Source organism: Hylobates moloch, unplaced genomic scaffold, assembly GCF_009828535.3.
Source record: "Hylobates moloch isolate HMO894 unplaced genomic scaffold, HMol_V3 SCAFFOLD_24, whole genome shotgun sequence".
Classification (NCBI taxonomy): domain Eukaryota; kingdom Metazoa; phylum Chordata; class Mammalia; order Primates; family Hylobatidae; genus Hylobates; species Hylobates moloch.
Genome location: NW_026652299.1, coordinates 33,133,936 through 33,160,813, shown reverse-complemented (window position 1 = coordinate 33,160,813; position 26,878 = coordinate 33,133,936). Strand labels below are relative to the sequence as shown.

The following is a 26,878-nucleotide window of genomic DNA, read 5'->3' as shown; positions in this document are numbered from 1 at the left end:
GGATTCAAGTGATCCTCCCACCTTAGCCTCCCAAGTAGCTGGAATTACAGGTGCATGCCACCACGCTAGCTAATTTTTGTATTTTTAGTAGAGATGGGATTTCAGCATGTTGGCCAGGCTGGTCTCAAACTCCTGACGTCATCATCTTCCCGCCTCAGCCTCCTAAAATGCTGGGATTACAGGCCTGAGCCACTGCGCCTGGCCAAAGCAGGAATTCTTGACCGAGAAATAATTTGATATGTTTTGGCACCTTGTGACTTGAGAAAATTATGCTCGGAATTCTGGTTTTGGGAGTCAAGGGAAGCTAGCTTAATTTTTACAGTGAAGGCTACATAAGAGTCCTCTCTCCAGCGTGGTGGTTCACACCTGTAACCCTAGCACTTCAGGATGCGGAGGTGGTCGGATCACTTGAGCCCAGGAGTTCAAGACCAGCCTGGCAACACAGTGAGACCCCGTCTCTACAAAAAAATTTAAAAATTAGCAGGGTGCAGTGGCGCATGCCTGTAGTCCTGGCTACTTGGGATGCTGAGGTGGAAGGATTGCTTAAGCCCAGGAGTTAGAGGCTGCAGTGAGCCGTGATGGTGCAGTACACTCCAGCCCGGGCAATATAGCAAGAACTTGTCTCAAAAGAAAAGAGAGTTCTCTCTCATTTATATTGGAAATGTCAGGGTTATTGGTGAGAGCTGGCCTTTAGGGGATCTAACTTGCTCTTGGATGTCCAAGGAGAAAGGTATAGATTTCTCCTGACTGCACAGGGCCTCTGCTCGTGAGTTGCTTGCACAAGATGATCAGAATCTGACTTACCTCGGATCACGAGGGCGCTGGTATATCCTAGCGGTAGAATGTGTTGGTCGTGGAAGGGAGTGGGCCACAAATGGGATCCAGGGAACAGGACTGTCTTGGGGCAAGGAGGAGGATGCAGAGGTGCAGGGGGCAGGGGTGGTGTCAGGACAGCCTGAAGCTGCACTGCCAGAGGCTCTGGGCCACGTGGTCAGAAAAGCATCTGGATTTGGCCTGTTAGCAGGGGAGTGTGGCCCAATGGCAAAAAGTCAAGGGCATCCTAGGAGCTGAGGCGGTGGCGGTGGCAGTTAGGGCAAACCACTCTGGAAGCGTCCAGGGGTGGAGACGAGAATGTGCAGGAGCTCCTGCCTCCAGCCTGGCCTCCCTCCTTGTGCCCCAGACAGAACTGCTTCCTCTGAGTTGCTCCAACTCCAGTCCTTCCCCAGAAGTCCCTCACAAGTGCCTCCTGGCCAGACAGTTCAGCCCCCAGCAACTCCCGCAATCCTCGGAGCTTCTAGAAGCGACAGACTTGGCGGCACATGTTCCCGGTGGTCAGCTTTGAGCACAGGATCTCACTGTCACCCAGGCTGGAGGATAGTGGCATGATGAAGGCTCACTACAGCCTTGACCTCCTGGACCCTGATGACCCTCCAAACTCAGCATTCCAAGTAGCTGGGACCACACAATGGGAACCACCACGCCTAACTTTTTCAATCTTTTGTAAAGACAGAGCAAAGTCTACTGTGCCTCTGAGAGAGGAAAGCATAGGAAGCCAGAGGCCCAGGCCTGCGGACACTGGGGGGAGGGGCCGACGGGGTGCCCAACAGTTGTTTCTGCAGCCCCTGTGTGCTCAGGGACTCTGTACAGGTGAACCTCCTAGAGACTGAGCCCAGGTGCCAGAAGACTCAGAAGCAAGGACAGGTTTATTCAGATCCATGGTCGTTACAAGCTTGATTTTTGGTCACAGGCCCTAAAATGCCATTATTCTCAGTTTACATCAAAATACAAAGCCCAACATTCACATCTGAAAAACATTAAAGCAAACCCCCAAAGCCCCACACCGAAAACAAAGGCTTGGTTTGGAAATCCCCACTGAGATGCTGTTCTCCCTCACATGTCGTCTGTGGGGTGAATGAAGGTGAAGACCCCGTGCTGGTTTCTGTCAGAGAATCTGTAGTTGTATACTTTGAATACTTAAGTACCATTGAACGGTTGCCGTGTCTTTGAGCACTTGATGTCAGTGAAGTGACAATGCTTCTGACCATCTTTGGCTGCAGAGCAGAAACCGGCAGAATCCGAACCCATCGACCCAGCAGTGTCCCCAATGCCTGAGGACCAGCACCCATCTGTGACAAGGCACAGGGGTCCGCGATGTTGGCCACTGCTCTGGGTGATGTGCTCAATGGCTTGGGGTCTGCAGTGAAGCACCTGGGCTCTGGGAGGGTCTTAGGCTCCTGAAACATGGAATTCTATGGCCCAGTCTTGGAACAGCTGGGAGAACATGAAGAATGCCCCTCACAGTGAAGAATCAGGAGAGCCACTCTCTAGTTTTCTCACAACTCTAGAAACTTTGATTCTTTCCTGGAGTGGAGACTTGAGCCACCGTCCTGGTCCCACACAGGGAGAGGAGGCGCCACAACCCACTCTGCCCACCTCAAGGCCAGCCAGTGGGGAGGCCAGGCCCAGGCGGCTGTTGGCAGGCTGGCTCCCAAGCTTGGTGCAGCAGAGTACCCAAATGGGCACTGGAAAAAAGGCCCCGAGAGTTGGCTTGGCCATGAGTCCTTGGCGGAGGGAGGGAAAGGCCGGCGCTGAGCTCTGCGCTGTCACAGAGCGTGGCTGTTGAGCCCTGGTAGCCACTCCTTTGCTGGGCCCCACCTGCCTTCCCTTCTTGGTTGCGTTTCTTCCAGATGCCTCTGCGGCTGCAGGAACCCCACTCCAGAAGCCCGAAGATGACCGTGTTCCCTCCTGGAGGGGCTTCCCAGGTCCTCTCAGGCCCAAGGGTGGAGCTGTGTGGCAAATCCCTCCAGCCTGCTCTGAAGGCAGCTGACACCTTCAGGGCTGGTGCAGCTTCCCCCGCTCGGTCAGCAGTGTCATGGCAGAGGCGTAGAGGACGTAGCCCAGGGTGAGCAGCAGCGTGCATGGGAGGGGACCAACGCGGAACAGAGAGGCCACGAAGAAGGCCAGCAGCAGCGAGACCAGGGTCCGGTAACTGCCCAGGAAGCGCAGGCTGAGCCTGGGGCCGCGGGTGTGGCCGGCCACCTGCCTCTGCCCCACAGGGCTCAGCAGGTGCCTGCTGGCCAGCCCAGGTTCTGTGAGGTGGTAGCGACATAAGCTGCCGAGGAAGTCATCCCGGGAACACAGAGCCGCCATCTGTCTAGCAAACTGAAGCACAGACAGAGGAACAGGGGTGTGGGGTGGTGGCACCACAGGCCTCAGGAGAGCAGTACCCCACCCTCACAGGCCACCCCGGGACTGCACCTCAGGCAGGGGCATCTAGAACCCTCTCTCCCAAGAGGCCAGGCCGGCCCTCCTGCCCACTCACTCTGTGGTTGATGGCAGACGACAGCCTGAAGAGCGTGCGGACCAAGCTGGCGATCTCATAGCTACGGATGGGCTGCAGCTCCGGGTCCCCCTGGTACTCAATTTCAAACCTTCGCAGCCCATTGATGATCTAGAAAGCCAGGCCATGGGGACGGGTCAGAAAACACAGCCCCGCACACAACTCAGAGGAGCCTGATGGCCTCTGCTCACGAGGGAGGAAGGAGCTGGGGACGGGTCAGGGCCCAGCCCATGCGCCTCTGAGAGACGGGCCTCTCACCTGGTACCGCCCCAGGGGCGTAAGCATGAGTCCGTCCTCACCCACGATGGTCGGGAAGCTGCTTTTTTCCATTCTCATCCTGGGTGGTGCCCAAGGCAAGTGTGAACTGCCTGAGCTGCGCTTCACTGAGCTGCCAGAGAGAAGTGCCACTGCCCTCAGCATCAAGATGAAGGGAGGGGACCAGTCTTCACCCCACCAGCCTACAACAGTGGCAACAAGGGGACCCAGATATGACGCTTGGGGTGTGGGCCTGCCTCCCCCAACACTGGGTCCATATGTGTGGGGCCTGGGACTGGTACGTGGCTGACCACAGGCTGGGTGGAGTGGATCCTTCAGGGAAGGGGACCCTGATGGCCATGGGGCAGGCCCCATAGCTCGTACCCGGAATATCTGGCGCAGGTACTCCAGGGCCTTCTCCAGGTATTCATCTGTCTTCCGGACGCTGTCTTGCCCCATCTCGTCCAGGTCGTTGGCTGTGTAGGAGCCGCTGGTGTGCATGGAGCTAAAGCCCAGCCATGAGAGGAAGGAGTGGCCAGCCGGGCTCTCTGCACACTGGTCTGAGATGGACTTGGCTGTGTGTTTGGCCTGTGTGATGAGCTGAGCAAGGCGCAGGACCTGCAAGGGAGGTGCGGGCAGGTCACCAGTAGGACAGGCCTGTGCTGCCACCCAGGCAGGCCAGCCAGGGGCCCCAAGAGCAATGCACAGCCAGACTGCTGAGTGTCAGGAGAAGTGGCTTCTGCCAGAGGACTTTTAAAGACTAAAGGATGATCTTCTACATTTGAAATTTCCCAACAAACACTGCCTTCATTATCAGGAAAAAATTAGACTTTACTAAAACGGGGGAAGGAGATATGGCGTCAAATCTACACCCAGCCTCCCTCCTTCCTGCTGGATCACAGCACTTCCCGGGTTCTGCTCAGCCCCATGGCTCCAGGGACCCTGAGGACAGGCACCGCCGACCCGCTCACCAGGGTGCGGGCCTCGGGCCCAAACATCGGGGTGTACTTGCAGTCCTGGCCCTCCAGGCTGTAGACATGGCTCTTCACCTTGAAGGAGGCATCAGTGACCGCTGGTGGCCAGGGTGACAGGAAGCTCCCAGTGAATGTGGGGGCCGTGAAGAGTCGGTGCTGGTGGTGGGGGATGACCAGCTCTGGCTCCAGGAACAGCTGCTCACCTAGAAGGCAGGAGACGAACCTGGCATCCACTTCCCGGGGGCAGAGTACCCGACTGCTGCCCTTAGGATTCTGGGGTGCCTCCAAGGTGTCTGGGGAGCCATGACCCAGGGGTGTCCTCCTCAGGCCCTGCCTGGCAGCATCTCCCATACAGCAGGTGGCTGACATGGGGAGGGTGGATGGGGGAGCTGGTGGCTCAGAGCCCCCAGCAGTGTCTGCAGGAGGTAAACAACAGCAGGATCGACAGAAACCAACGCGCAATCCAGCCAGGATGAATGCATGGCAGAGACCAGGCTCACCTCCTGAAGCGGCCACCACGAGTTGCCAGGGAGAAACGGCGGGGTCACAGGGCCGCAGCTTGGACCGTGCAGCCCCCCTCTGTGGGCACACCTGCGATCCCCCACCCAGTGCCTGGTGCCTGCAGGGCAGGCAGGATCCAGCCGATTTCAGACTTCACCGCACAGATGTGTCCCAGGAGTCTCCACAGCATCCTTTGCCGGGACCCACTCTGGGCGGGTGGGTCCCTCTTAAAGACCAGCCACCGCCAGCTAAGGGCCTGGCCCTGGTCTGGCTGGGTGGACATCTACCTGACTTACCTTTCTGAATCATCTCAGCCAGGTTGGGCTGGGCAAAGACTTTGGCCACTCGGAACACCATGAGCGCATGCTTGGGGCTGACCAGGTCTGTGCGGAGTGCGCGGCTCAGGAAGCCCACAAACAACTTGGTGTACATCAGCAGGTTCTTCTGGACAAAGGGCGCCCTGGGGACCGAGGTGGCAGGTTGGGGCCAGCCTTCCAACTGGAGGCGGGGTCTGTGCTGGTCCACGCCCCTAATGCCCTTGCTCACCCTTGGGCTTTCAAACTCTCCCTGGCCAAGGTGACAAGCTGTCACAGATGACAGCTCAGGGGGCCATGGGCAGGCAAGGAGGGCAGGACAGAGGCAGGTAAGACCCAGGCCCTCTGAGGACGCCACATCCTTAGCAAGGCTGAGGCCCCTTTCCAAGTGGACGGAGGCCACCATGGCAGAGGCCAGCCCAGAGCCTGAGGGGGCTGAGGGAGGATCCCCCAGAGGGTCCAAAGGGGAATGCCTTGGGCAAGGAGGGGAGGGGTCAGTGGCCATGCCAGGTGCCACGGAAGCCTGGGGGTCTGCTGTGAGGATCAAGCAGGGGATGACGGGAAGACGGCCTCCCTCATCCCCTGCTTGATCACCGCTGCTCTGCTCTGTGCTGATGAAGGTCAAGGGATAGTTTGGGGGTGGCTGAACACTCGTCTGGGACAGAAGGGAGAGGGGACAGGGCAGGATGGGTCATCCACAGCTTCCATGAGAAACCAATTCTAGGGCCTGGCAAAGTTGAGCCTAGGAAGGGCTGGTCTGTGTTCCACTCGGCAGGGGCTGGGAGAGGACTTCAGGAGGCCACGGGAGCCAGGGCCAGGCTGACCCCAGCACAGGCCACTGGCTTGGCCTCCACCCACTGGAGCAATATCTACCTGGGGGAGCCAGTGGCATGTCTGTGAGAGGGGCTGAGGCTCACCATTTCTCCGACACACACCGGGGCTGGGAGTTGCTGCCCAGAGCCTGCTTGTCAGGTGTGTACCGCCACGGCTGCAGGTAGCTCAGCCACATCTCCAGGACCTGTGGGGGAGGTGTGTGCTGAGGGCTCAGTGGCTGGGGGCTAAATCCTCCGGTGGCCTGAAGTCCGGGTACTAGGCAGCAGCTGGGTGGGACTGACTCTTCCTACTTCCCCCAGAGGGTGGAGGAGAGACGTGCACAGCCCTGTGAGGTTTGGCTCTCTTGCTGGCCCTCCAGAAGCCAGGGTGGGCTTTTCCCAGCCCAGGGGGCACAGTGCTCCCTGGTCAGCTAAGGGTAGGAACCTGCCCTGCACCAGACAGGTGGGACAGGGCAGGGCTTTCCTGAGGGTTGGCTTTGGAAACTGAAACAGAAAGAACAATGTGGCCCTCCAAGACCCTCTCCTTGCCAAGGCCTCTGTGACAACACTTGCTCTCCTCCTTTATCTGCCCCAGAGGACCTCCCACCTCAAGGCACACAGAAGACACAGGCACACGTGTGACGGGGCCAACACTCACAGCTCTGAATGATGCATCCAGGGGGCCAGTGGCCAAAGCAATGCTGCAAGAAGAGGTAGAGTTTCTGCTGGACGAACGTCGGGACAGCGGCCCTGCAAGGGATGGGGAAGGTCACCTGCTGCTTGCCCAGTAACGAGGCCCTGCTCACAGATGAGCCCAGCGCTCCCATCAGTGAGGGTCGGCTCTGCCGGGAGAGAGCACTGGGCACCTCCGAGAGGTTCAGCCCCATTCTTCAGAGGAAGAAACCAAGGTCCAGAGAGGTTAGGGAACATCCCAAGGACACACAGCACGCAGGCGGCCGAGTCAGTGCAGCTCCTGCGCACATCTCACCTCAGTCCCATACAAACAGCCCACTCTGCTGGCCCTGGTGGGCATGGCAGTCAGGGCCGCCCCAGCTCTTCTCTTGACAGGGTTGAAGAATATGAGATGCAAGAGATGGCAGCACAATAGGGCCTCTCTGGCCAGTCTGGAGAGAGGCTCTCGGAGACAACTGGGCAGGGTGAGAGGGTACCTTCCTAGGCCTGGAGAGGCCTCACGTGCTCTGTGAGCAGAAAGGGACTCCTCTCTCCCTGCCCTCCATGCCCTGGGGAGAGGTCGCTGTGGGCGACACCTTAGGAGGGGAAAGTGGGGGAGACAGCAGCGGTGGGAAGCCGCAAGGGCCACCCACCGTTTGAACTCCTCCAGGGGGCTGGTGGCGTGGGAGTGGGCGGAGGGTGAGGCCTGCTCTGGCTTCAGGCTGTTGGCAAAGGCGTGCAGGTGCTTCAGCAGCAGGCGCACCACCAACACATGCTCCTCAGTAGGCGTGAACGACTCCTAGGTGGAGAAGGAGGGGTGAGGGCCTGGGAAGGAACTCGGCACCCATAGCACTCGGCCTCCAGGTCTGACATCCCGCCCCAAGCCAGTTGCTCTGCTTCCCCACGGGAGGCACGAGCTAGGCTGGGAGTGGGGCCACCCCCTGGGGCACCACTGTGCCTGGCACCCAGTGGACATGCCTTGCACTGCTTGGTCTGAACTGTGACCAGCTTGTGGTAGGGAAGTGCTTGGCCCAGCGCCCACACAGCCCACCCTGGGGAGGCCTCACTAAGACAGACACATCTGCAGAGGGCCTCCCAGCCCTGCTTCTGCACCCCTGCAAACCCGCAGCAGTGGCACAGGCTGTGCCCTTGGGCACTGGTGCCTGTCTTGATCCCCAGGGCAGGAGAAAGCCAGCAGCACCCACAAGCTCTGGATCCAGGGTCTCCCACCTGCCTCCCAAATGTGTGCAGAAAGCACATGGAACCCAGGTGTGGTGCCTCAGACCTGTAATTCCAGCACTTTGGGAGGCCGAGGAGGAAAGATCGCTAAGAAGAAGTTCAAGATTAGCCTAGACAACATAGGGACACCCTGTCTCTACAAAAAATTTTTAAAAGTTAGCTGGGTGGGGTGGTGCACACCTATAGCCTTAATGACTCAGGAGGCTAGAGTGGGAGGATCACTTGAGCCCAGGAGTTTGAGGCTGCAGTGAGCTAGGATCGTGCTACTGCACTCCAGCCTGGGTGAGAATAAGACCTTGTTCAAAAATAAGAACTCCATGGCTTCACTTTTCTCCCCAATTCCTTCCACCTGCTCCTCATCCTGGACACAGCCAGGTGAGAACTCGGCCCAGTAGCAGCCCCAGGCGTCACTTCCTCTGTTGCCCAGGGACCTGTGGTCAGGAAAACCCCAAGACAAAAGCAGTCAAGCATATTAGGCCAAACTTTTTTTTTTTTTTTTCTGGAGACAAGGTCTCCCTCTGTCGCCCAGGCTGGAGCACAGTGGCGCAATCTCAGCTCACTGCAACCTCCGCATCCAGGTTCAAGCGATTCTCCTGACTCAGCCTCCTGAGTAGCTGGGACGACAAGTGTGTGCCACCATGCCCAGCTAATTTTTATTTTTCATAGAGATGGGGTTTCACCATGTTGGCCAGACCTCAGGTCTCCCAAAGTGCTGGGAATACAGGCGTGAACTACTGCGCCCAGCCTAGGCCAAACTTTTGATTTGTAACATACAAGCAGGATCCTGGAGATCTAGCCGGAGAGGAAAGACTTTTTGGTGGCCATGGGCTTCCTCTGGTTGCTTAGCCATTGGGAGGGCAGGTGGGAGCATCGAGAGTAGACGAGGGCAGGGAAGTGGGGGCGCTGAGGGCAGAATCCTGAGTCTGAGTGGATATGCTCGCCTCTCCACGCTTGTCCCCTAGCCCTTTGGGCCTTAACACATCTGTGTTGCTGAGGCTGGTGCAGGGCCCGGCCTCCGGGTATATCCTGGGGTGCTGTAGACCCTGCACGGGCCACTGCCCATATCGCTACCCACTCAAGTCTCCCCGTCAGGAAACTGTCCCCACAGGTCCGGGTGACACACCCCAGAGATCAGGGGCTGAGTCTGAAGATGGAGCTATGGGGTGGGAGGCATTTTCTTCTTTTTTCTGAGACAGGGTCTCACTCTGTCACCCACGCTGGAGTATAGTGTCGTGGTCTCGGCTCACTGTAGCCTCTGCCTCCAGGGCTTAAGGGATCCTCCCACCTCAGCCTCCCGGGTAGCTGGGAACACAGGCACACACACCACCACACCAGGCTAATTTTTGTATTTCTTTGTAGAGACAGGGGTCTCGCCATGTTGCCCAGGCTGGTCTCAAACTCCTGAGCTCAAGCAATCCGCCTGCCTCAACCTCCCAAAGTACTGGGATTACAAGCGTGAGCCATCGTGGCTGGCTATTTTCCACTATCTGTATCGTTAAGTCTTTGGGCAATGAATTTGCATTGTTTTGGAAGAAAGGGCCGGGTGCAGTGGCTCACGCCTGTAATCCCAACACTTTGGGAGGCCAAGGCAGGCCGATCACTTGAGGTCAGGAGTTTGAGACCAGCCTGGCCAACATGGTGAAACTACGTCTCTACTAAAAATACAAAAATTAGCCAGGTGGGTGGCACATGCCTGTAATCCCAGCTACTCAAGAGGCTGAGGCAGGAGAATCACTTGAGTATGGGAGGTGGAGATTGCAGTGAGCCGAGACCATGTCACTGCATTCCAGCTTGGGCAACGGAGTGAGACTCCATCTCAAAAAAAGACAGAAGGAGAAAAGTATGAGACGTAATACCTGTACCTATACTGCCCAACTAGAAGGGCACCAGTGGGGTGGGAAGTTAGACCAGGGTCTTTCTCCTCCTCCAGTCTCAGCCCAGGCCGTCCCTCCAATCCTGGCCTGGGATCCTGAGCCGTAACATCCACCCTGCAGCTCAGGGGAGGGGACGACCTCCACATGGGAACTGGAAAACTGCCTTCCCCTGCTGGTGCACTTGCCCCACCTCAGCTGGTCCTTCCCAAGGGTCTGGAGGGCCCACTGTCCGCCCCTGCCCCCAGCAGTCACATGGAACCCTCTCAGGCTATTTTCCCACAGGTTTGCTGAGCCAAACTTCTCCCTCAGCTCTGCACCCCTCCTGGGCCATGTTCCCACATGGAGTCCCTGGCCACAGTCACACCTGCTTGCTTCTTAAGGATGTGTCCCCAAAGCCACACATTTCCCACTGGGCTGAGACTCACAGCACCTCAGCTCACCCCACCTGGGTCTCGCTGGTCACCCCTCCCACTATGGGGTTTGTCAGATGCTTTCTGGACACTGTCCTCCCTCCCTGGTGCAAGCCCTCAGGTCCCTCCTCTCCTCTGCAGTGGCTCCTGCGGATTGAGGTGCCCCCGTGTGTTGTGGCCGCCATCCCAGCCCACCAGCGCTCAGAGGCCAACACATTTCTCATCTTATGCTCAAATTCCTGTTCAATCACGTGTGCTCCTTCCCAGGTGAACGGGACAGATCACTGGCTGTGAGTACAACCCATCTCCCCCGGCTCTCACAGATTCCTCTGTCATCCCTGAAGTCCCCCACAGGTCTGAACTCTGCTTCACTGACCTCAAATCCATCCACACACTTGTCATTTCTGCCTAGGCAGCCACAACCTTTATGAGGTTACTACCCACTCTAATCTGCCTCTAGAGGTGTGTATGAGTGGCCAGGGTTCCCCAGGTAAAGGCCAGGTCCTGGCTGGGCTGTCAAGGACTGACAGCTTCTGTGGGCTATATGGTCAAGCCCCAGGTCCTTCCCACCCCGCTGCCTCACACGCAGGCTCTGGGTCACAGCACCTCCAGGCTGGGTGACAGTTCTGAACAAGGCAGAACCCACACCACCCATAAGTCCCAGCCTCTGCGTCTTCAGCTCCTTCCTGAGCGCCAGACGCTGCAGATTCAGTGAACCCAGCCACTGCTGAGGCCTGAGGACTCCAGCTCTTCAAACCAGGGCCAAGCACGGGGCCTCCAACACTGGAGAGCTTGTGAAACCTCCACTTGCCAGGAGGAGCCTGGACAGCCAGGGCCACGTGCCCACATGCCTCATTCTGCCACACAGCCACCACCCCCACCCCCAACCAAGCTAGTCTACAAAGCCAGGGGCCAAGCCAGGCTGGAGGCTGACCCCTCCTCCCCCGGACACAGGGGCTTCGCTCTGCTTGGAACTAGCCTCTGAGTCACCAGCGGCCGGCCCCGGCGGCCCCTTGCTTTGCCAGGCATGGACATGCACTCTGGGCAGGGGGAAGGGAACGAATGAGCCAGTACTTGGTAGGCGTGGAGGACCTGGAGGCTGGGTTGGGCGGGGCTGTAGAGGGCGCTGGAGACACTGAGTCAGTAGTGCAGAACCTCTAGCTGAGATAGCTGACATAAGGAACAGAGAGATGCCAGAAGAGGCAGAAGAGCAGAGGACAAGAGGATGGGGTGGGGAAGGGGAGAGATAGGACCAGACACGGGAGGGGGAAGCGGAGAGAGAAAGAAAGCAATGAGAACAAGCCGAGGAGTGAGGAGAAAAAAACAAAAACAAAAGCACAGTCAGTGACAATCCAAACAATTGCAGTCCCAGCAGCCTCAGGCCAGCGCAGCACCCCCCTCCGCAGCCAGGCCAGGGCTGTGGCCACACTCTCCTCGCTTGGGAGGCCCGGGCAGAGGGACCCTCCAGGTCACCTGGGTGGCCCCTCAGTATTGCTGGGGCCTAAAGGCCTCTCTAGCTCCTTGGAAGGGCCCAACTCACTGCCCTTCAAGATGGGACCCACTCTCCCCAGTGACTCTGTCACACTATCTGTGGCACATGCACACCAGAGCCCTCCAAGAGCCCAGGGCCCTCGCTGGGACATGCTGCCAGCCACCAAGACTTCAAGATCCTGAGGCTCAGAAAAGAAACCAGCAGAGCATGTTCCAGGAGGAGGACTCTGCCCAGAAAAGACACATATGGAATTGACTGGATTTCCCTGGGTTGCCTTAAGAAATTTACCAAATTGGTATAAGACATGATCAATTCCTATGTGTCTAAAACTCAATCAATGTCCCCTCCATAACTGGCTCTCAGAGAACTGAGGGCGAGGACGGGTCCCCAAGGGTACCACAGAGACGAGGAGCACAGGCTCAGGCCACCAGGCCCTGCCCTCCACCCTCACAGTCCGGACGTCAGCTAAGGTGGTGTGCACATCACCTCTGACTCCTGGAGGCAGCCTCTCCTACCGCACCAGAAACTCCCACCCTCCAGATACAGTGGGTTCCCAAGGGCGGGAGCCCCCGAGGATCTGGCCACAGCCACACACACCCAGAGGCAGCAGGAACCTGAGGCTGAGCTGGCTCCTAGCCAGGACCCTCCAACCTACTGCCCTGCAGCACCACGGCCTGCCGAAGCACCCCTTCAGCCCAGTGCAGCCAGAGCCGGCCTGGCACACATCCTGCCTCGCCAGCAGCATGCCTCCTGCCCAAGCAGCACACCCACTGGGCTCCACACAGGAGAAATCAGAACACACACCAGTCGCCATGACACGCAGAGCAGGGAGTGAAAGAGCAGGGCTGGGAGGTGCTGCCCTCCACAGCTTTCCTCTGTGCCAGACCTGGGGCTCAGGGAGGAATCAGACACATAGTTCCCCAGTGTGGCTCTGCCCTTGCTTGCAGGAACACAGTGGCCTACAGCGCCACAACCATCCTTACTGCCCACAGGGCCACTGGGGAGCAAGCACGCATCCTGGACTCAGGCAGGGTGAGGAGGATGACCCCAGGAGCCTCACTTCCTGCATCTAAAATAAGGGTAGTGGAGACAGGCAGGGATTTCTGCATGGCAATACGGGTAACATAGGCCTGGACAAGCAGCAAGAAGCCTTGGGAGACACAGACCTCCACAGCTGCCTTTCTCTGGCTCCCACCCACCAAGTTTTCTTGTGTTTTGTGTTTTGACTGAACTGCAAGAGGCGAAGAGTGGAGCATCTCTGGGTACTTGGTCCGGCCACTGCAAGGTATTCTGAGCAGGGCCCACCCACCCCAAGGTCTGGCCAAGAGGAAGCAAATGGGGGGAAGAAGGGAACTGCACCTCCTGCCCTCCACAGGGACAGCCCCCTGCCCTTCCTCTGGCCCGTGAGGACACAGAATCCTCACAGGTGACAGCTCAAAGAGCCTTTCTGGCTGACTCTTGAAAGTAGGTGTGCTTCCACTCCCTCAGAAGGCAGAAGGAGCAACAGGAACACAATGCAGTGCAGTGGCCCCTGCCCCTTCCAGGCCACACCACACCACATGCACGAGTGCTGAGTGAGTGTCCCAGAGCCCCGCGGGAGGAGCAGGCCCAGGGAATAACCAGGGCCCCAGGCACCAGCCAGGGACATGCAGCAAGTCTGCTCTGGAAGCAGGAAGGGCACTGCAGGCTCTTTGTGACTCAGGACGCCCAAAATGGGGTCCTCAGCTTTTCCCCATTCTCCACCCATGTGATTCTGAGGGTGAGGATTTGAGGGACCCTATGCTCTGAGAGAGCCTCCACATGGCAAAGCATGGGGCCATGGAACTGGCTGCAGAGACTGTGGCAGAAGCAGACCCATAGCTCATCGCCAGAACCAGAGGAAAAGTGACAGGATGCTCTTCTGAAGTTTAACTCCATCACCCACATTCTGGAGGAAGCCCTCAATAATTCTGTCAGTGACAAAGCCAAAGTTTCCCAAGCATACTGATGCACAGACGCCATGGGCACCAGACTACGTGGCTGATGCCACTTCAGGCAAGGGCCTGGATGGGCATGAGTCAAGCTGCTCCATGGAGGATGACTGACTGGAGATCTAAGGTTCACCTAGCTGCTTTCTCACTCTGACCAGTCCAGGGGTGGTGGTGGCTCCAGGAATAGCAACAGCAGGAACGACCCAGGGCCTCCGCCACCTCCATGCATCTGAAAGCAGGGTGCTGCCCAGAGAGAGAGAGCGGGGACAAGCGAGGCAGAGGGAGAGGAGGGAAGCCAGGCTGCATGCAGGGGGGCACCATGTGACACTCGCCACGAGAAGGGCTGCTTGCTCATGCTCTGGAGGAGGTGGGAGAGTAGGGGGAGGAGGCAAAGGAGGCTCCAGGCCACCCCTTCATGGGAAAGCACAAAGGCACTGCTGATGGTCGAGGAGACAGACGAGAAAGTGGCTCCCAGAGACATTGCAGCTCCCCCGCCCCCAGAGCAAGAGCACCACAACCTCATCTGTTCCCGCTGCCAGGGAGGGGGTTCAGGAAGCTGCACAGGGAGGGCCGCGGAGAGGCCAGACTTCCAGGCCTCAAGTGTCTACACGTCAGGGTGCAACGCCCCCTGCCCGCCACCGGAAACTAGAGAACGATGCCCACTTCTTATTCGGCTTCTGAGTGACAGGTGGGTGGTGGGTTTCTGCTTCCCACCATCCAGCCTGTGAAAACTCACTCAGAGGCAGGATAAAAAGCAGCAGGCTGAGCAGGGTCAGAAGCAGGAGGTGGGAAGAAAAACTGTGGAAACATACCTTGGCATGAGGGGACTGCATTTTTTGATACATCTCCAAGGAATAGTGATGAAGCCACATTTCAACGAAAACCTGCAAAAAAGCATTAGCTAGTCAAACCATTCTCGACAATGATGCCAGACCATCCAGTGGGGAAAGGACAGTGTCTCCAACAAGCAGAGCTGGGAACACAGAATACCCATGTGCAGAACAGTGAAGCTGGGCCCTTCCTTCACACCATCGCCAAAAAATAACTCAAAATGGGTATGTGATCTGAGGATAAGCACTAAAACCATACACTCTCAGAAGAAAACATGGGCGAAAACTTCATAACACTAGATTTGGCAATGATTAATTAGATATGACGCCCAAAGCACAGGCAACAACAGGAAAAAAAATAGACAACTAGACTTCATCAAAATCAACACTCTTGAGCAGGAAAAAATACTATTGATAGAGTGAAAAGGCAACCAACAGGCATGGTGGCTCAACCCTGTCATCCCAGCACTTTGGGAGGCCAAGGTGGCTGGATTACCTGAGGCCAGGAGTTCCAGACCAGCCTGGCCAACATAGTGAAGATCAGTCTCTACAAAAAATACAAAAATCAGATGGGTGTGGTGGGGCATCACACCTATAATCCCAGCTACTTGGGTGTCCGAGGTGGGAGGATTGCTTGTGCCCAGAAGTTTGAGGCTGCAGTGAGCCAAGACTGCACCACTGCACTCCAGCCTGGCAACAAAGTTAGACTCTGACTAAAAAAAAAAAAAAAAAAAAAAAAAGTGTCTACTGAGAGATGAATGAATAAACACAATGTGGTACATCCACACAATGGAACACTATCCAGCCTTAAAAAGCAAGGAAATTCTGACACATGCTGTAATCTTTAGTCCATTGTGCTAAGTGAAGCATGCTAGTCACACACAAATAAGTACTATGTGCTACAAATACTCTGGGTATGAGATCTAGGAGTCAAATCCATAGAAACAGAAAGCAGAATAGTGGTTGCCAGGTGCTGGGTGGGGAATTGTTTAATGGTTTGATTTCTTTGTTTTTTATTAAAAGAGCCCAAATGGGGTCTCACCATGCTGGCCAGGCTGGTCTTGAACTCCCGGCCTTGAGCAATCCTTCCCTACTTGGGCTCCCAAAGCGCTAAGATTAGAGGTGTGAGGCCCCTGCGCCTGGGCTGGTTCAGTTTCAGTTTCACAACCTCCGCCTCCTGGGTGCAAGCAATTCTCTGCCTCAGCCTCCCAAGTGGCTGGGATTACAGGCGCCCGCTACCACACCCGGCTAATTTTTGTATTTTTTACTACAGACGAGGTTTCATCATCTTGGCCAGGCTGGTCTTGAACTCCTGACCTCGTGATCCACCCACCTTGGCCTCCCAAAGTGCTAGGATTACAGGCGTGAGCCACCGCGCCTGGCCTCAATTGTTAACCTAGCTATCAATTGCAGTGTTAAAGAAAAACGCCTCAGTCCTAAGGCACCTGGTCAAGAAAACGCTGCACTACTGCAAAATGATCAAAGCAGCATTAAACTGTGCGCTGCTGGATAAGCGCGGAGCTCTAGAGATCATGAAGTGGAGAGCATCTCTGCTCAGAAGAAGCTTTCATGGGCAGCGACTGAAAGAATGAGGCCCAGAGGAATTTCTAGGAAATTTCCAAAAGAGGAAATTCAAACCCGAGAATTCCCAAGAGGTGTCTCCCACACCCCGGTTCTCTGACCCTGCCATGGCCACCCTCCCCCGTCACAGGTCTCTGCGTGCCATGCACCTAAAGTCCACTTCATCGCGACTCTCCAACACCTATTTTCTCCAGGAGCTGCTTCGGACCCCGTTTTTTTGTTTTGTTTTGTTTTGTTTTTCTGACAGCGACAGCCCTTGGGCAACGCCAATCATTCCAAGCAAATTCTGTCATGCCAAGACCTCCCTCAGCAGCACGCGCTCACTTGTTCCCAACTCTCCTGCGAATTGGGCTTCGGGAGCCTCCGAAACCAAGGCTCGGAGAAGTGAGCAAACAGGAGAAGGGTCGAGCTGGGACCCACACCCGGCTCTTCCTTCCACACCGCCTGTTGAGCCCAAGGCTCAACTTCAACACAAAGCTCTCCTTCCCTCAATTCCTTCAATGAAGGTTAACCTTCAACGAACACCTACCGGACCGGGACAGAGTGTACGAGCCGCGCGGGAAGGTGGCACAAAGGCATGGCCCAGAGGGGTGGCAGGAAGACTCAAGCGGGGCCCTCCACTCCCCAGCCTGCCCGGCCTGGGCAAAGCCGGCAGAGCCGACGGGCCGGCCCGAGTCCTGGGGCTCGCGGAGGAACGGAGATGGCCTCCGCAGGAGCTCGGGGAAGCCCCCAGGGCGCCGGACAGTCTCACGCGCCCGTCCCGCGCCACTCACCTGTGGGACCCATAGCGTCGCCCGCCTCAGAGGTGGAAGCCGCCATTCCGCCACGGCGCCGAAACTTTGTCATCAAGCTACGCGCAGAGCCACGCCCCGCGGCCGGGCGGGAAAAGCGCTTCTACCTCTTTGGGCCGTTACCTCAAAAGGCGCGTGCGCAAAGCGAAGGCCGGCCGGGCGGAGAGGGGAAGTGGAGAGGCAGGGGTGTGGAGGAGGGGGTGGTCTGTAGCTGAATGCGCCTGCGTTGTGGCGGCCTTTGGCGCCCCAAGGTAGGGCTCACGCACTTTCTACCCAGCAAGGAATGCGTGTGCGCGTAAGCAGGGTTGTTGATTAGTGCCCCCCTTCCCCCCCCCGCCCCGAAAAGCGACCCCTAGTGGTGCACCGGCGCGGACCAGAAAATTGCACGCTTTCTTCAAAGAGGCATTTACTGAGCGCCCAATGTATGCCTGGCACTGGGCTAGGTGCTGCCACCTAAGCGAGCACGACCAATGCAGTCTATCAGAGAGGCCCAGATCGCCAAGCAGCGGGCCCCTGCAGTCCGCCATGCCACTCCCGACGCCTAGAGCGCCGCTCAGCACACCGTGAGCGCCCAATAACTGTTGGGCTCCAATGACGCTGAGGAGGCGGCCCCGTCCCCGCGCTCCCGCCGCTGCCGCCGGTGCCGCCGCTCCCGCTAGGGCAGCCCGGGAGGCCAGACGCTGGCGCTGCAGGGAGAGGGCGGTGGGCGCAGCCGTTAGGGGGCGCGGCGGGGCGGGGCGCACCTTTCCGTGTGTCGCGCCGATGGCGGCGCAGGGCGTAGGTCCTGGGCCGGGGTCGGCAGCGCCCCCGGGGCTGGAGGCGGCCCGGCAGAAGCTGGCGCTGCGGCGGAAGAAGGTGCTGAGCACCGAGGAGATGGAGCTGTACGAGCTGGCACAGGCGGCGGGCGGCGCTATCGACCCCGACGTGTTCAAGTGAGCGGAGCGGGTGGGGGCCACATGCTCGCTAGACACCCCCGACCTCTGCTCTCCGGGTACGCCCGGCCCGCTGGTCGAGAGGAGCCCCGGCCCCCGCCCCCGTCCTTGTTGGGTGGGTCTTCAGGGAGGTGGCCGCGCCGGGCGGAGAGGGCTCACCGGCCCCGCGTCTGTCCCCGCCAGGATCCTGGTGGACCTGCTGAAGCTTAACGTGGCCCCCCTCGCCGTCTTCCAGATGCTCAAGTCCATGTGTGCCGGGCAGAGGCTAGCGAGCGAGCCCCAGGACCCTGCGGCCGTGTCTCTGCCCACGTCGAGCGTGCCCGAGACCCGAGGTCAGAGCTGGGCCCGCTCTCCCTGCCCCAGTGGCGGGGGTGCCGGGCGGGGAGGGGGCAGGCGCGGCACAGCGGCGGCGTGGCCCTGAGTGGCCAGGCCTGTCTGTCGGTCTAGGCCCAGCACCTGCAGGGCCCGACCGTGGGCTCTGCTCCTGGTCTTCGCTGCCAGCCTTAGGAGGCACGTCCAGGTCAGGTGGACGCAGAGTGCGTGCCCCAGGGTGGTCCAGGCTGGGTAGGGCTCCTCCGCTTAGCTCCTTCCCACCTCTTCACTCAGGCCTTCATCCTACAAAGTCGGGAATCAAGACGGTTTGGGGCTGGGCGCCGTGGCTCACGCCTATAATCTTTGGGACCCAAGGGCGGGAGGATCGTTAGAGGCCATGAGTTTGAGACCAGTCTGGGTGACAGGGTGAGATCCTGTCTCTAAGTGTTTTTCAAAAGACAGTCTCGATCTCTGCCCTGTGGTATACAGCATCCAGGGAAGTGCCCAGGGAGCAAGGCAGGCAGAGGTCTTCCTGCCTTTACCCCACCTGGGCCCAGTTCCTGCGCAGGGGCTTGGCCAGTACTGGTCAGCTTCCTTCTGATGATTGCAGGAAGAGAGTCAGACGCAGAACTCCCAGGGTGCAGAGGCCTGCGGGGTCTGAAGGGCCTCCTCCCTCTCCAGTGTGGTGACTGGGCTGAGGAGATGCTGGGACTGAGAGTGTCATGGTGGAGCCTCCGTCCCTGCTCATCCTCTCCGCATGTTGCTTCTGCTCTGGATGGCTCTCTCTGAAATGCAGCACAACCTCCCAGGCCAATGGAAGGAGGCCCAGAGCTGGCTCCCTGCCTGGAAGCACAAAGAGACTCGCACAGGCATCCTGAGAAGGCGTGGAGAGCAGGCTGCCTTCATGGGGGGAGTGCCAGGGCCTGGGCACCCACGCCCCCTGACCCAAGAGGGCCCGGGCACCTGTGTGCTGGCCTCTTCACTGACTCTCGCTCTGTCTGCTCTCTTTGTGTCTCTCTCTGACCTCCAGAGGCCTCCTTTCTCTCTGCCAGGAACAGTAGCCCCCCTGCAAGGCCCTCCTTTTCCTCCAGCCCGCAGCCTGCGGCCTCTCCGGTTCTGCTCCACAGCCCGGCTGCCACACACTCGCCTCTCTCTCCAGGCCCCCCGGGTTCCCTCCGCCTCTCTTGCTGCCTGTTCTCTCCTTTTGCAGGTTGCGTTTATTGGCTTATCTCTGGGGGTTGGTGCTCTCCCTTGTTTCCACGGAAACTGCCTGGCCCCAGGAGGCCCAAGCAGCTTTGAGCTGCGAGGGCAGGACCATGCAGGCCACTGCTGCTCTGCTGCTTAGCAACAGGGCACGATTTCTGACTTGGTTTATTAGAGACATGGTGTGGCAGTCTCTAGACCCCACAGTCGGGCTGGCATCCGGGGACAGGACCAACACCCCCACACCCCAGAGGCAAACTGTGGTGAGTGTAAAGAGCCCCACTCCAGGAGAAGACAGCTGGCCGGGTGCGGTGTGCTGTGCTGGAGAGCACAGCCCCAGGCGTGACAAACACCTTGGCCTCTTAGAAGTTGTCCCCTACCTGGCCAGGAAGTCTGGAGGCTGAAACAGAGACTCCTACCTTCCCAGAGTCTCCTGGGCAGTGCCACACAGATACCATATGCTGGTCCCATGGCCACACTCCAGCACTCAGCCGCCTTGCCCGCCTCACTCCTGAGTTGGGACACTTTCCAGGTGTTACCAGGTATGATCAGGGGCCCAGAGCCAGGGGCCTGTGAGAGCCCAGGGGTCTTTGGTTGCACCTCCTGCATGCGCCTCCTGACAGCACCCACCTCACTGCCACCCAGAGCTCAGGCCCAAGAGAGGGTGGAGAGGGGCTGAGGGACAGGCCTGTAGTAGGGGTATATGCACTGCAGGCTGAGATGAGCAATTGAGGGGCAAGTGTCCAGCAGGAGGGAGAAACTTGGAACAGAGTCCTTGTCACTCCAGGGGATGTTGCTGCTCACTCAGCACTCACTCAGGGCTCTGGGTGCCAGGCCCAGCTCTCAGGGCAGAGGGCGTGGCAGGGAAGTGAGATGATCACACTCAGTCCAGTGAGAGGCAGTGAGGAAAACCACCAGCGAGACCAGTGTGGTGGCTCACACCTGTAATCCCAGCACTTTGGGAAGTCAAGGCAGGTGGATCCCTTGAGCTCAGGAGTTCAGGACCAGCCTGGGCAACATAGCAAGACCCCATTTCTACAAAAAATACAAAAACTAGCCATGCAGGGCTGGGCACAGTGGCTCACGCCTGTAATCCCAGCACTTTGGGAGGCCAAGGCGGGTGGGTCTCGAGGTCAGGAGATAGAGACCATCCTGGCTAACACGGTGAAACCCCGTCTCTACTAAAAATACAAAAAAAATTAGCCAGGCGTGGTGGCAGGTGCCTGTAGTCCCAGCTCCTTGGGAGGCTGAGGCAGGAGGATGGTGTGAACCTGGGAGGTGGAGCTTACAGTGAGCCGAGATCGCGCCACTGCACTCCAGGCTGGGGGATAGAGCGAGACTCCGTCTCAAAAAAAAAAAAAACTAGCCAGGCGGGCGTGGTGGTGGCACCCATCTGTAGTCCCAGCTACTTGGGAGGCTGAGGTGGGAGGATCGCCTGAGCCTGAGGGGGTTGTTGCAGTGAGCTGAGAGCTTGTGACTGGACTCCAGCCTGGGCAACAGAGCAAGACCCTGTCTCAAAAAAGAAAAAGAAAAACTGCTAGCAATGGAGATGGGAGGAGGCTTCAGAGCCCAGAGAGCAGCAAGGGTTACACAGGGCGGAGCAGGAGGGGGTCTGCAGAGCCCCACAGGTGTGAGCTGGGGCAGTAGGAGGGGGTGGGTGAGGCAGAGTGCTATCCAGGTGCTGGTAGGCCTGGGGTGGGAGGAGGCAGGTGAGAGGTACAGTCAAGATGTATGTGGGGGTTGTGGCACTAGAAATGCAGGCATAGAGGGGCGGGGAGGATTAGGGGGTGCCATGTGAGCGAATGGGGGCTCCGAGAGAATTTACCTGAGGACAGGAATGGCCTGGAGTGCTGGGCCCCTCAGGGTCATTTGTTCCTCGAGGGCTCTGTCCTGGAAGCATAGCCCAGGTCCTGTAGGCTGGGTGGCAGAAAGCCAGGACATGAGGGCACGGAGGCCCCGTGGGGATAGAGTGCAACCTGAGGAGGAGGTGGAGGGGAATGGGGCAGATGTGGGGCTACACCAAGAGTGTGCTGCTGAGTGAGAGGCAGAGGCCACAGATGGAATGCTGAGAGCTCTCTGAGGCCCATATGTTACACAGCATCTGACCACACAGAGCTCCGGCTGCCCTGGTAATGGCAGAATCTGGGGTGGAGGACATAAGGGGGGTTGTCAGAGTGATCCGGCTGGGGGGCATGGAGGCCATAGATTTCCCACAGGACTCGGGTGTGGAGTTCTCCAGGCTGTAGGCCAGGCCCTCTTGAGCTTGCCTCTGTGAGCTGCCGCAGGCACCCTGGGTCCTCTGGATGCCTGTCCCCCAGCCATCCAGACGGCCTGTGGGGACAACCACCACCAGATTCACTCATACCCACAGGGAAGGGGAAACAGAAAACCCTAGAAGCACAGAGGGGTGATGCTTGTCTTGGTGAGAGTCTGGAGTCATTGAGGGAAAAATAAATTCAGTCAAGCGTTCTATTTAAGTTTAGGGAAACTATATGTTTTAAAAGTTGTCCGGAGCATGTGTGTAAGATGACGTTTGGAGTGTGGAAGCTGTCTCACCTGAGCTATGCTGCCTGATACAGGAATCTTGGGCCACACATGGCTGGTGTGGTCATTGCACTGCGTGTGTTATGCACAGCAGATGCCAAAGGACCAGTACAAAAGGAAATGCAAAAAACCCACCACACCTTAGGAGGCCAAGGCTGCTGGATCTCTTGAGCTCAGCAGTTCAGGACTAGCCAGGGCAACACAGGGAGACCCAATCTCTACAAAACATACAAAAATTAGCAGGGCATGGTGGCACACATCTGTAGTTCCAGCTACTTGGGAGGCTGAGGTTGGAGGATTGCTTGAGCCTGGGAGGTTGAGGTTGCAGTGAGCTGTGACTGCACCACTGCACTCCAGCCTGGGTGAGAGAATGAGACCCTGTCTCAAAAATAAACAAAAAACCCCAAAGTGAATGAGGCTGGGCATTGGTTCACACCTGTAATCCCAACACTTTGGGAGGCTGAGGCAGGAGCATCACTTGAAGCTCGTAGCTTGAGACCAGCCTGGGCAGCATAGCAAGACCCCACCCATCTCTACAAACAAACAAGAGAAAGAACAAAGGTGAATGCGACATCTTATGAACAACTTATTTACTGATTACATATTGAAATAATACGTTGGATATTTTAGATTAATTAAAGTATTTGCGCTAATTCTGCATTTTCTTTTACTTTTTATTTATTTATTTATTTTTGAGACAGTCTTGCCCTATCACCCAGGCTGGAGTGCAGTGGCACACTCATAGCTCACTGCAGCCTCAACCTCGTGGGCTCAGGCAATCCTCCCACCTCCTCTTGAGTATCTGGGACTACAGGTGCACACTACCACACCTGGCTAATTTTTTAATTTTTTGTAGAGATGGAGGTCTCACTGTGTTGTCCCAGCTGGTCTCTAGCTCCTGGCCTCAAAGGATCCTCCTGCCTTGGCCTCCCAAAGCACTGGAATTACAGGCATGAGTCACGGACCCCTGCTGAGCCAGGCTGTTTTTAACGTTCAATGGTCATTGACTATCTTTGGCGCTTTGGAGGGCCCTCCAGGGATCAGGTGTAGGGGCGTCAGTCACCCCGCCCTCACACCCCAACCTGCAGCCACACTTGGTTCAATCACACTGTCTAGCCCGTCTGACTCAGTAGCCCCTCCCGAGGGAGCAGGGCTAAGCAAAGCTGGTTTTCCCACTGCAAGGCACTGCAGGCCCTTCTATTCTGGGCCTTCTCATCCTTCATAAAGTGAGAAGGCCTGAACAGGGCTCCCCACTAACCCCGAGAGCATGCAATTCCTGAAGATTTCCAGGATTTTCTTAATATCAGTTATGGCTTAAAGTTATGTTGGTTTCACATTTCCAGGGTTTGTCAACCCTGTCAGATTTAAAGATAAGCATTATTAGCCAGGTGTGGCCCCATGCTTGTAGTCCCAGCTACATTGGAGGCCGAGGCAGGAAGATCCCTCGAGGCAGTGAGTTTGGGGCAGCAATGAACTGTGATTGCATCACTGTGCTCTAGCCCAGGTGACAGAGCAAGACTCAGTCTCTAAACCCCTCTCCCCCACCACTTGAAAAAAAAAAAAAAAAAAAGCATTATTTGCTCTTTTCTGCTTCCCTCTCATCCTTGTTTCCAGAAAGGACTGGGTCATTATTGAGGGGAGGAGAGGAAGCTCAGATGGCGGCAAGCTGAAGGGAAGCCGGCTCTGAGTCAGGCCCAAGTCTGCAGCCTGCCATGCCACGTGCTGTGGGGAGCTGAGAGTGCATGGGCACCTAAGCACCCAGATTAGGCTGCGGCTACAGAAGATCTGACTCTGTCTGGCCTGGCCTGCAGAGGGACTGTGGCCTCAGAGGAGGATGCTGGCCCAGTGTGGGAGCTGCTGCAGGGTGGTGAGGCCTGTCTGCTCATGGAAGACAGAATCCTTGCCCCTTGACCAGTCAGTGGGGACTAGAATAATGGCAGTTCATACCACAAGAGATGTGTGGTGGCCGTTGTCTGCTTTGTGCCTGTTTCACGAGTCACTGCTGGGCTGAGGTGGCCAACCATCACCCACCACGTGTTCCTGACTTGGCTCAGGGCAACCCTGACTCCATCTTTGTTGAGTCAAGTGTGCTAAGCTGACAGAGTTCCAAGCATGACACCGCCGTAACCCTCACCACCACCAGGCAAGAATGAACAAAGATCTCATTCTCTGAGGAAGAACTCCCCGGAAACTCATGAGCGCCGTCCTATCCCTGCAGGATATGGGGAGAATTTTGTGGTATTAGCATAGAAAGGGAGCTGGAGGTGCCTCTGGAAGAGCGGGGGTCCACGGCATCTCAGACACAGGAGTCTCTGCTTGTTCAAGATGACAGATGGTGAAACAGAAATGACCTAATGGATCCCTGGACACCTGGTTGCATCTTTTCTCCAGGAATCCAGTTTCCCATTGCAGGGTACTTGACTACACTTGATAAGAGGCCAGGGAAGGACCAGGATTGAGGCTGGGTGTTCTGTTGGCTGCACCCTTGTCTGGAGTCACTCTAAAAGTGGTGGCAGGGGAGTTCCCGCAAGGGACTGCCGCAGACCTTTCCAGGATGAGAGCCAGTTGGGATTCCAAAGGAAGAAACACTTAATGCCAGGGTGGTCAGTCCAAAGCCTTTGTTAGGGAACTTACATACAGAGGGGGCTGCAGTGTGCCCTCATGAGGGACAGCCAGGAAAGAGGTTGTGCCTAGGCACACCGCACTGAGGGGGTGGGGTGTGGAGTTTCTATGAGGGTGCAAGGAATTTGGCTGGGGTGGGGCCAGTTTCCACGTGCTTAGCAACATGTCAGATCTTTCAGTGTTCCAGGCAACAACCTAAACGTGTACCAGTGTCTGGGAACATGCAAGCCCCAGCCAGGATTTGAGCCTGCAGGGGAACATGTAGCTGATTATGTCAGAGTGGTCAAGGCACTTCCCCAGTCAGGACAAAGGAAGCGCTAGGGGGACGAAATGGGGGACCCAACACTGAGTCAGGCAGGGGACACATGCCCTGTTTAGAGCCCACGGGCCAGACCCTGCCAGGCCAGAGCAGGGGAGAGCCCTGGCCAAGGCACTCCGCATGGGGGGCTGTGACCCCATGGGCAAGCCTGCTACCCAGGCACGTTTGTACCTTGGAGAGTCCTCTCAGTCTTGCTGATGCTGTCAACACCCTGAGCCCAGGGAAATCCACCCCATTAAAATAAAGCTCTGGCCCAAGTGTGGTTGCAGATCTTTCTTGGCTATCTTAAAGAGTAAAGTAAGCAAATTACAAATCAAAGAAACTCTGAACCAGTGGTCTTCATCCGAGAGAGCCTCTGGTGATCAGAAGGAAAGTCTCAAGCCTTCAGACCGTGGCAGGAACCCTGTCATGGAATCTGGCAGCAGAACCCAAAAGCAAGAGGCTTGACCACTGCAGAACACTCGGGTAGGTAGGAAACAATGAAAGAGCTTCCAAAATCAAAATCAGAAACCCAATTCCAGGACTTGGTGACTGCAGTACTTCCTGCGTGTCACCATCTGGGGCAGCTCAGATGTACAGTCCAGCGTGAACACACCTTGAGGATGAGGCAGTGCGTCCCTGCTGCTGCTGCCGCCGCTGATGGCACCATCAGGGCAGACTAGGTTTGCTGACCAGGCTAGGTGTGGACCAGCGCACCTACCTTTCCCTAAATAGGCCCTTTTAAAATGTTCCCTTTTAAAATGTGGCATGTGTCCTTTTAAAATGTTCCCTTGGCAGTGTGCTCCTTACATGGCTTCGCTCCTAGGACACATCCTAAAGGGTCCCCTGCACACTGCCAAGGGCTTCTGGGGCGTGACCTGTCTTTAGTGGTTCTGAGTCTCAGGACTTGGGGCTGATGCAGGGCCTCTAGCTGAAGCGACTTTGATGGAAATGTGTAGACCCAAATGTTGCCCAAGGAGTACGAGTACAGCAGGTGCTGCAGTTACGGGGCGCGCCCATTCCTAATCGTTGTGCTTTATGTCTCCTTAGGGAGAAACAAAGGCAGCACTGCCCTCGGGGGAGCATTGGCCCTGGTGGAACGCAGCAGCCGCGAAGGATCCAGCCAGAGGATGCCACGCCAGCCCAGCGCTACCAGGCTGCCCAAGGGGGGCGGGCCTGGGAAGAGCCCTACGCGGGGCAGCACCTAGGACGGGGCAGAGACTTGTCACATCTTTGTCCCCAGCAAAGGCTATGTGTTATCTCCTTCAGTTGATAATAAACCTTTCTGAGATGCAGAGGGTCCGGGTCAGATGTTCTCTACCGTATTTTTTTGATATTAAGGCACACTTAGAATGAAGTTTCTGTGCCGGGCCTGGTTGTGCCACAGTGAACTAACCAGGTCCCTTCACCATGGGTCAACTTCCTGAACCTGATTTGGGTTCTGAGAAAATGTGTCTGGATTGCCAGGTCTTTTATAAATAGGCGTCAACAAGCTTCACTTGAAATGTGGGAATTTTTTGTTTTTGTTTTTTTTTGAAACGGAGTCTTGCTCTGTCACCCAAGCTGGAGTGCAGTGGTGTGATCTCGGCTCACTACAAGCTCTGCCTCCTGGGTTCATGCCATTCTCCTGCCTCAGCCTCCCAAGTAGCTGGGCCTACAGGTGCCCACTACCATGCCCGGCTAATTTTGTTGTATTTTTAGTAGAGACGGGGTTTCACCATGTTAACTAGGATGGTCTCGATCTCCCACCTCATGGGAGGTTTTCTACCAAGACAGTTGGCAGTGCTGAGGGACAGGGTGGCTGTGTGTGCGCACAGAGGGCAAACGCTGCCTTCCAGGTTACCGCAGAGCACTGGGGTCAGCATGGGTGTGTTGTAACCTTCTGTGGGTCACGAATGCTGTGCGGAACTCG

General features: G+C 57.1%; 2 protein-coding genes across 7 annotated transcripts; one reads left to right on the top strand and one right to left on the bottom strand.

Moving 5' to 3' along the window:
- Positions 1 to 1,685: 1,685 nt before the first annotated feature.
- Positions 1,686 to 16,978, bottom strand: SMPD4 (sphingomyelin phosphodiesterase 4). The gene is given in 14 exon segments (XM_032145892.2): positions 1,686 to 3,162; positions 3,323 to 3,451; positions 3,599 to 3,647; positions 3,649 to 3,728; positions 3,980 to 4,213; positions 4,567 to 4,772; positions 5,367 to 5,530; positions 6,302 to 6,402; positions 6,855 to 6,878; positions 6,880 to 6,946; positions 7,522 to 7,667; positions 11,466 to 11,552; positions 14,666 to 14,737; positions 16,794 to 16,978. Coding segments are annotated over 13 exon segments (1,677 nt in total). The 5' UTR covers positions 14,726 to 14,737; positions 16,794 to 16,978; the 3' UTR covers positions 1,686 to 2,832.
- Positions 16,979 to 17,374: 396 nt separating this feature from the next.
- On the top strand, positions 17,375 to 26,261 carry MZT2B (mitotic spindle organizing protein 2B). Of its 6 annotated transcripts, XM_058434323.1 has the most exons (5): positions 17,375 to 17,987; positions 18,171 to 18,319; positions 19,330 to 19,509; positions 19,930 to 20,044; positions 26,017 to 26,261. In XM_058434323.1, the coding sequence occupies exons 1-5, from the start codon at positions 17,647 to 17,649 to the stop codon at positions 26,237 to 26,239; spliced, it is 1,008 nt and encodes a 335-aa protein (XP_058290306.1). In that variant the 5' UTR covers positions 17,375 to 17,646; the 3' UTR covers positions 26,240 to 26,261. The 6 variants fall into 6 exon arrangements, with proteins under 6 accessions (XP_058290306.1, XP_032001788.1, XP_032001784.1 ...); XM_032145893.2 differs by lacking the exon at positions 19,930 to 20,044 and having other exon boundaries at positions 17,379 to 17,987; XM_032145894.2 differs by lacking the exon at positions 19,330 to 19,509 and having other exon boundaries at positions 17,380 to 17,987.
- Positions 26,262 to 26,878: the final 617 nt, after the last annotated feature.

Coding starts and splice junctions, on each gene's coding strand:
- MZT2B (XM_058434323.1), top strand. CDS start 17,647: ATGACGCTGAGGAGGCGGCCCCGTCCCCGCGCTCCCGCCGCTGCCGCC. Junction 17,988..18,170: donor ATCGACCCCGACGTGTTCAA/GTGAGCGGAGCG, acceptor TGTCCCCGCCAG/GATCCTGGTGGACCTGCTGA. Junction 20,045..26,016: donor CACTTTCCAGGTGTTACCAG/GTATGATCAGGG, acceptor ATGTCTCCTTAG/GGAGAAACAAAGGCAGCACT.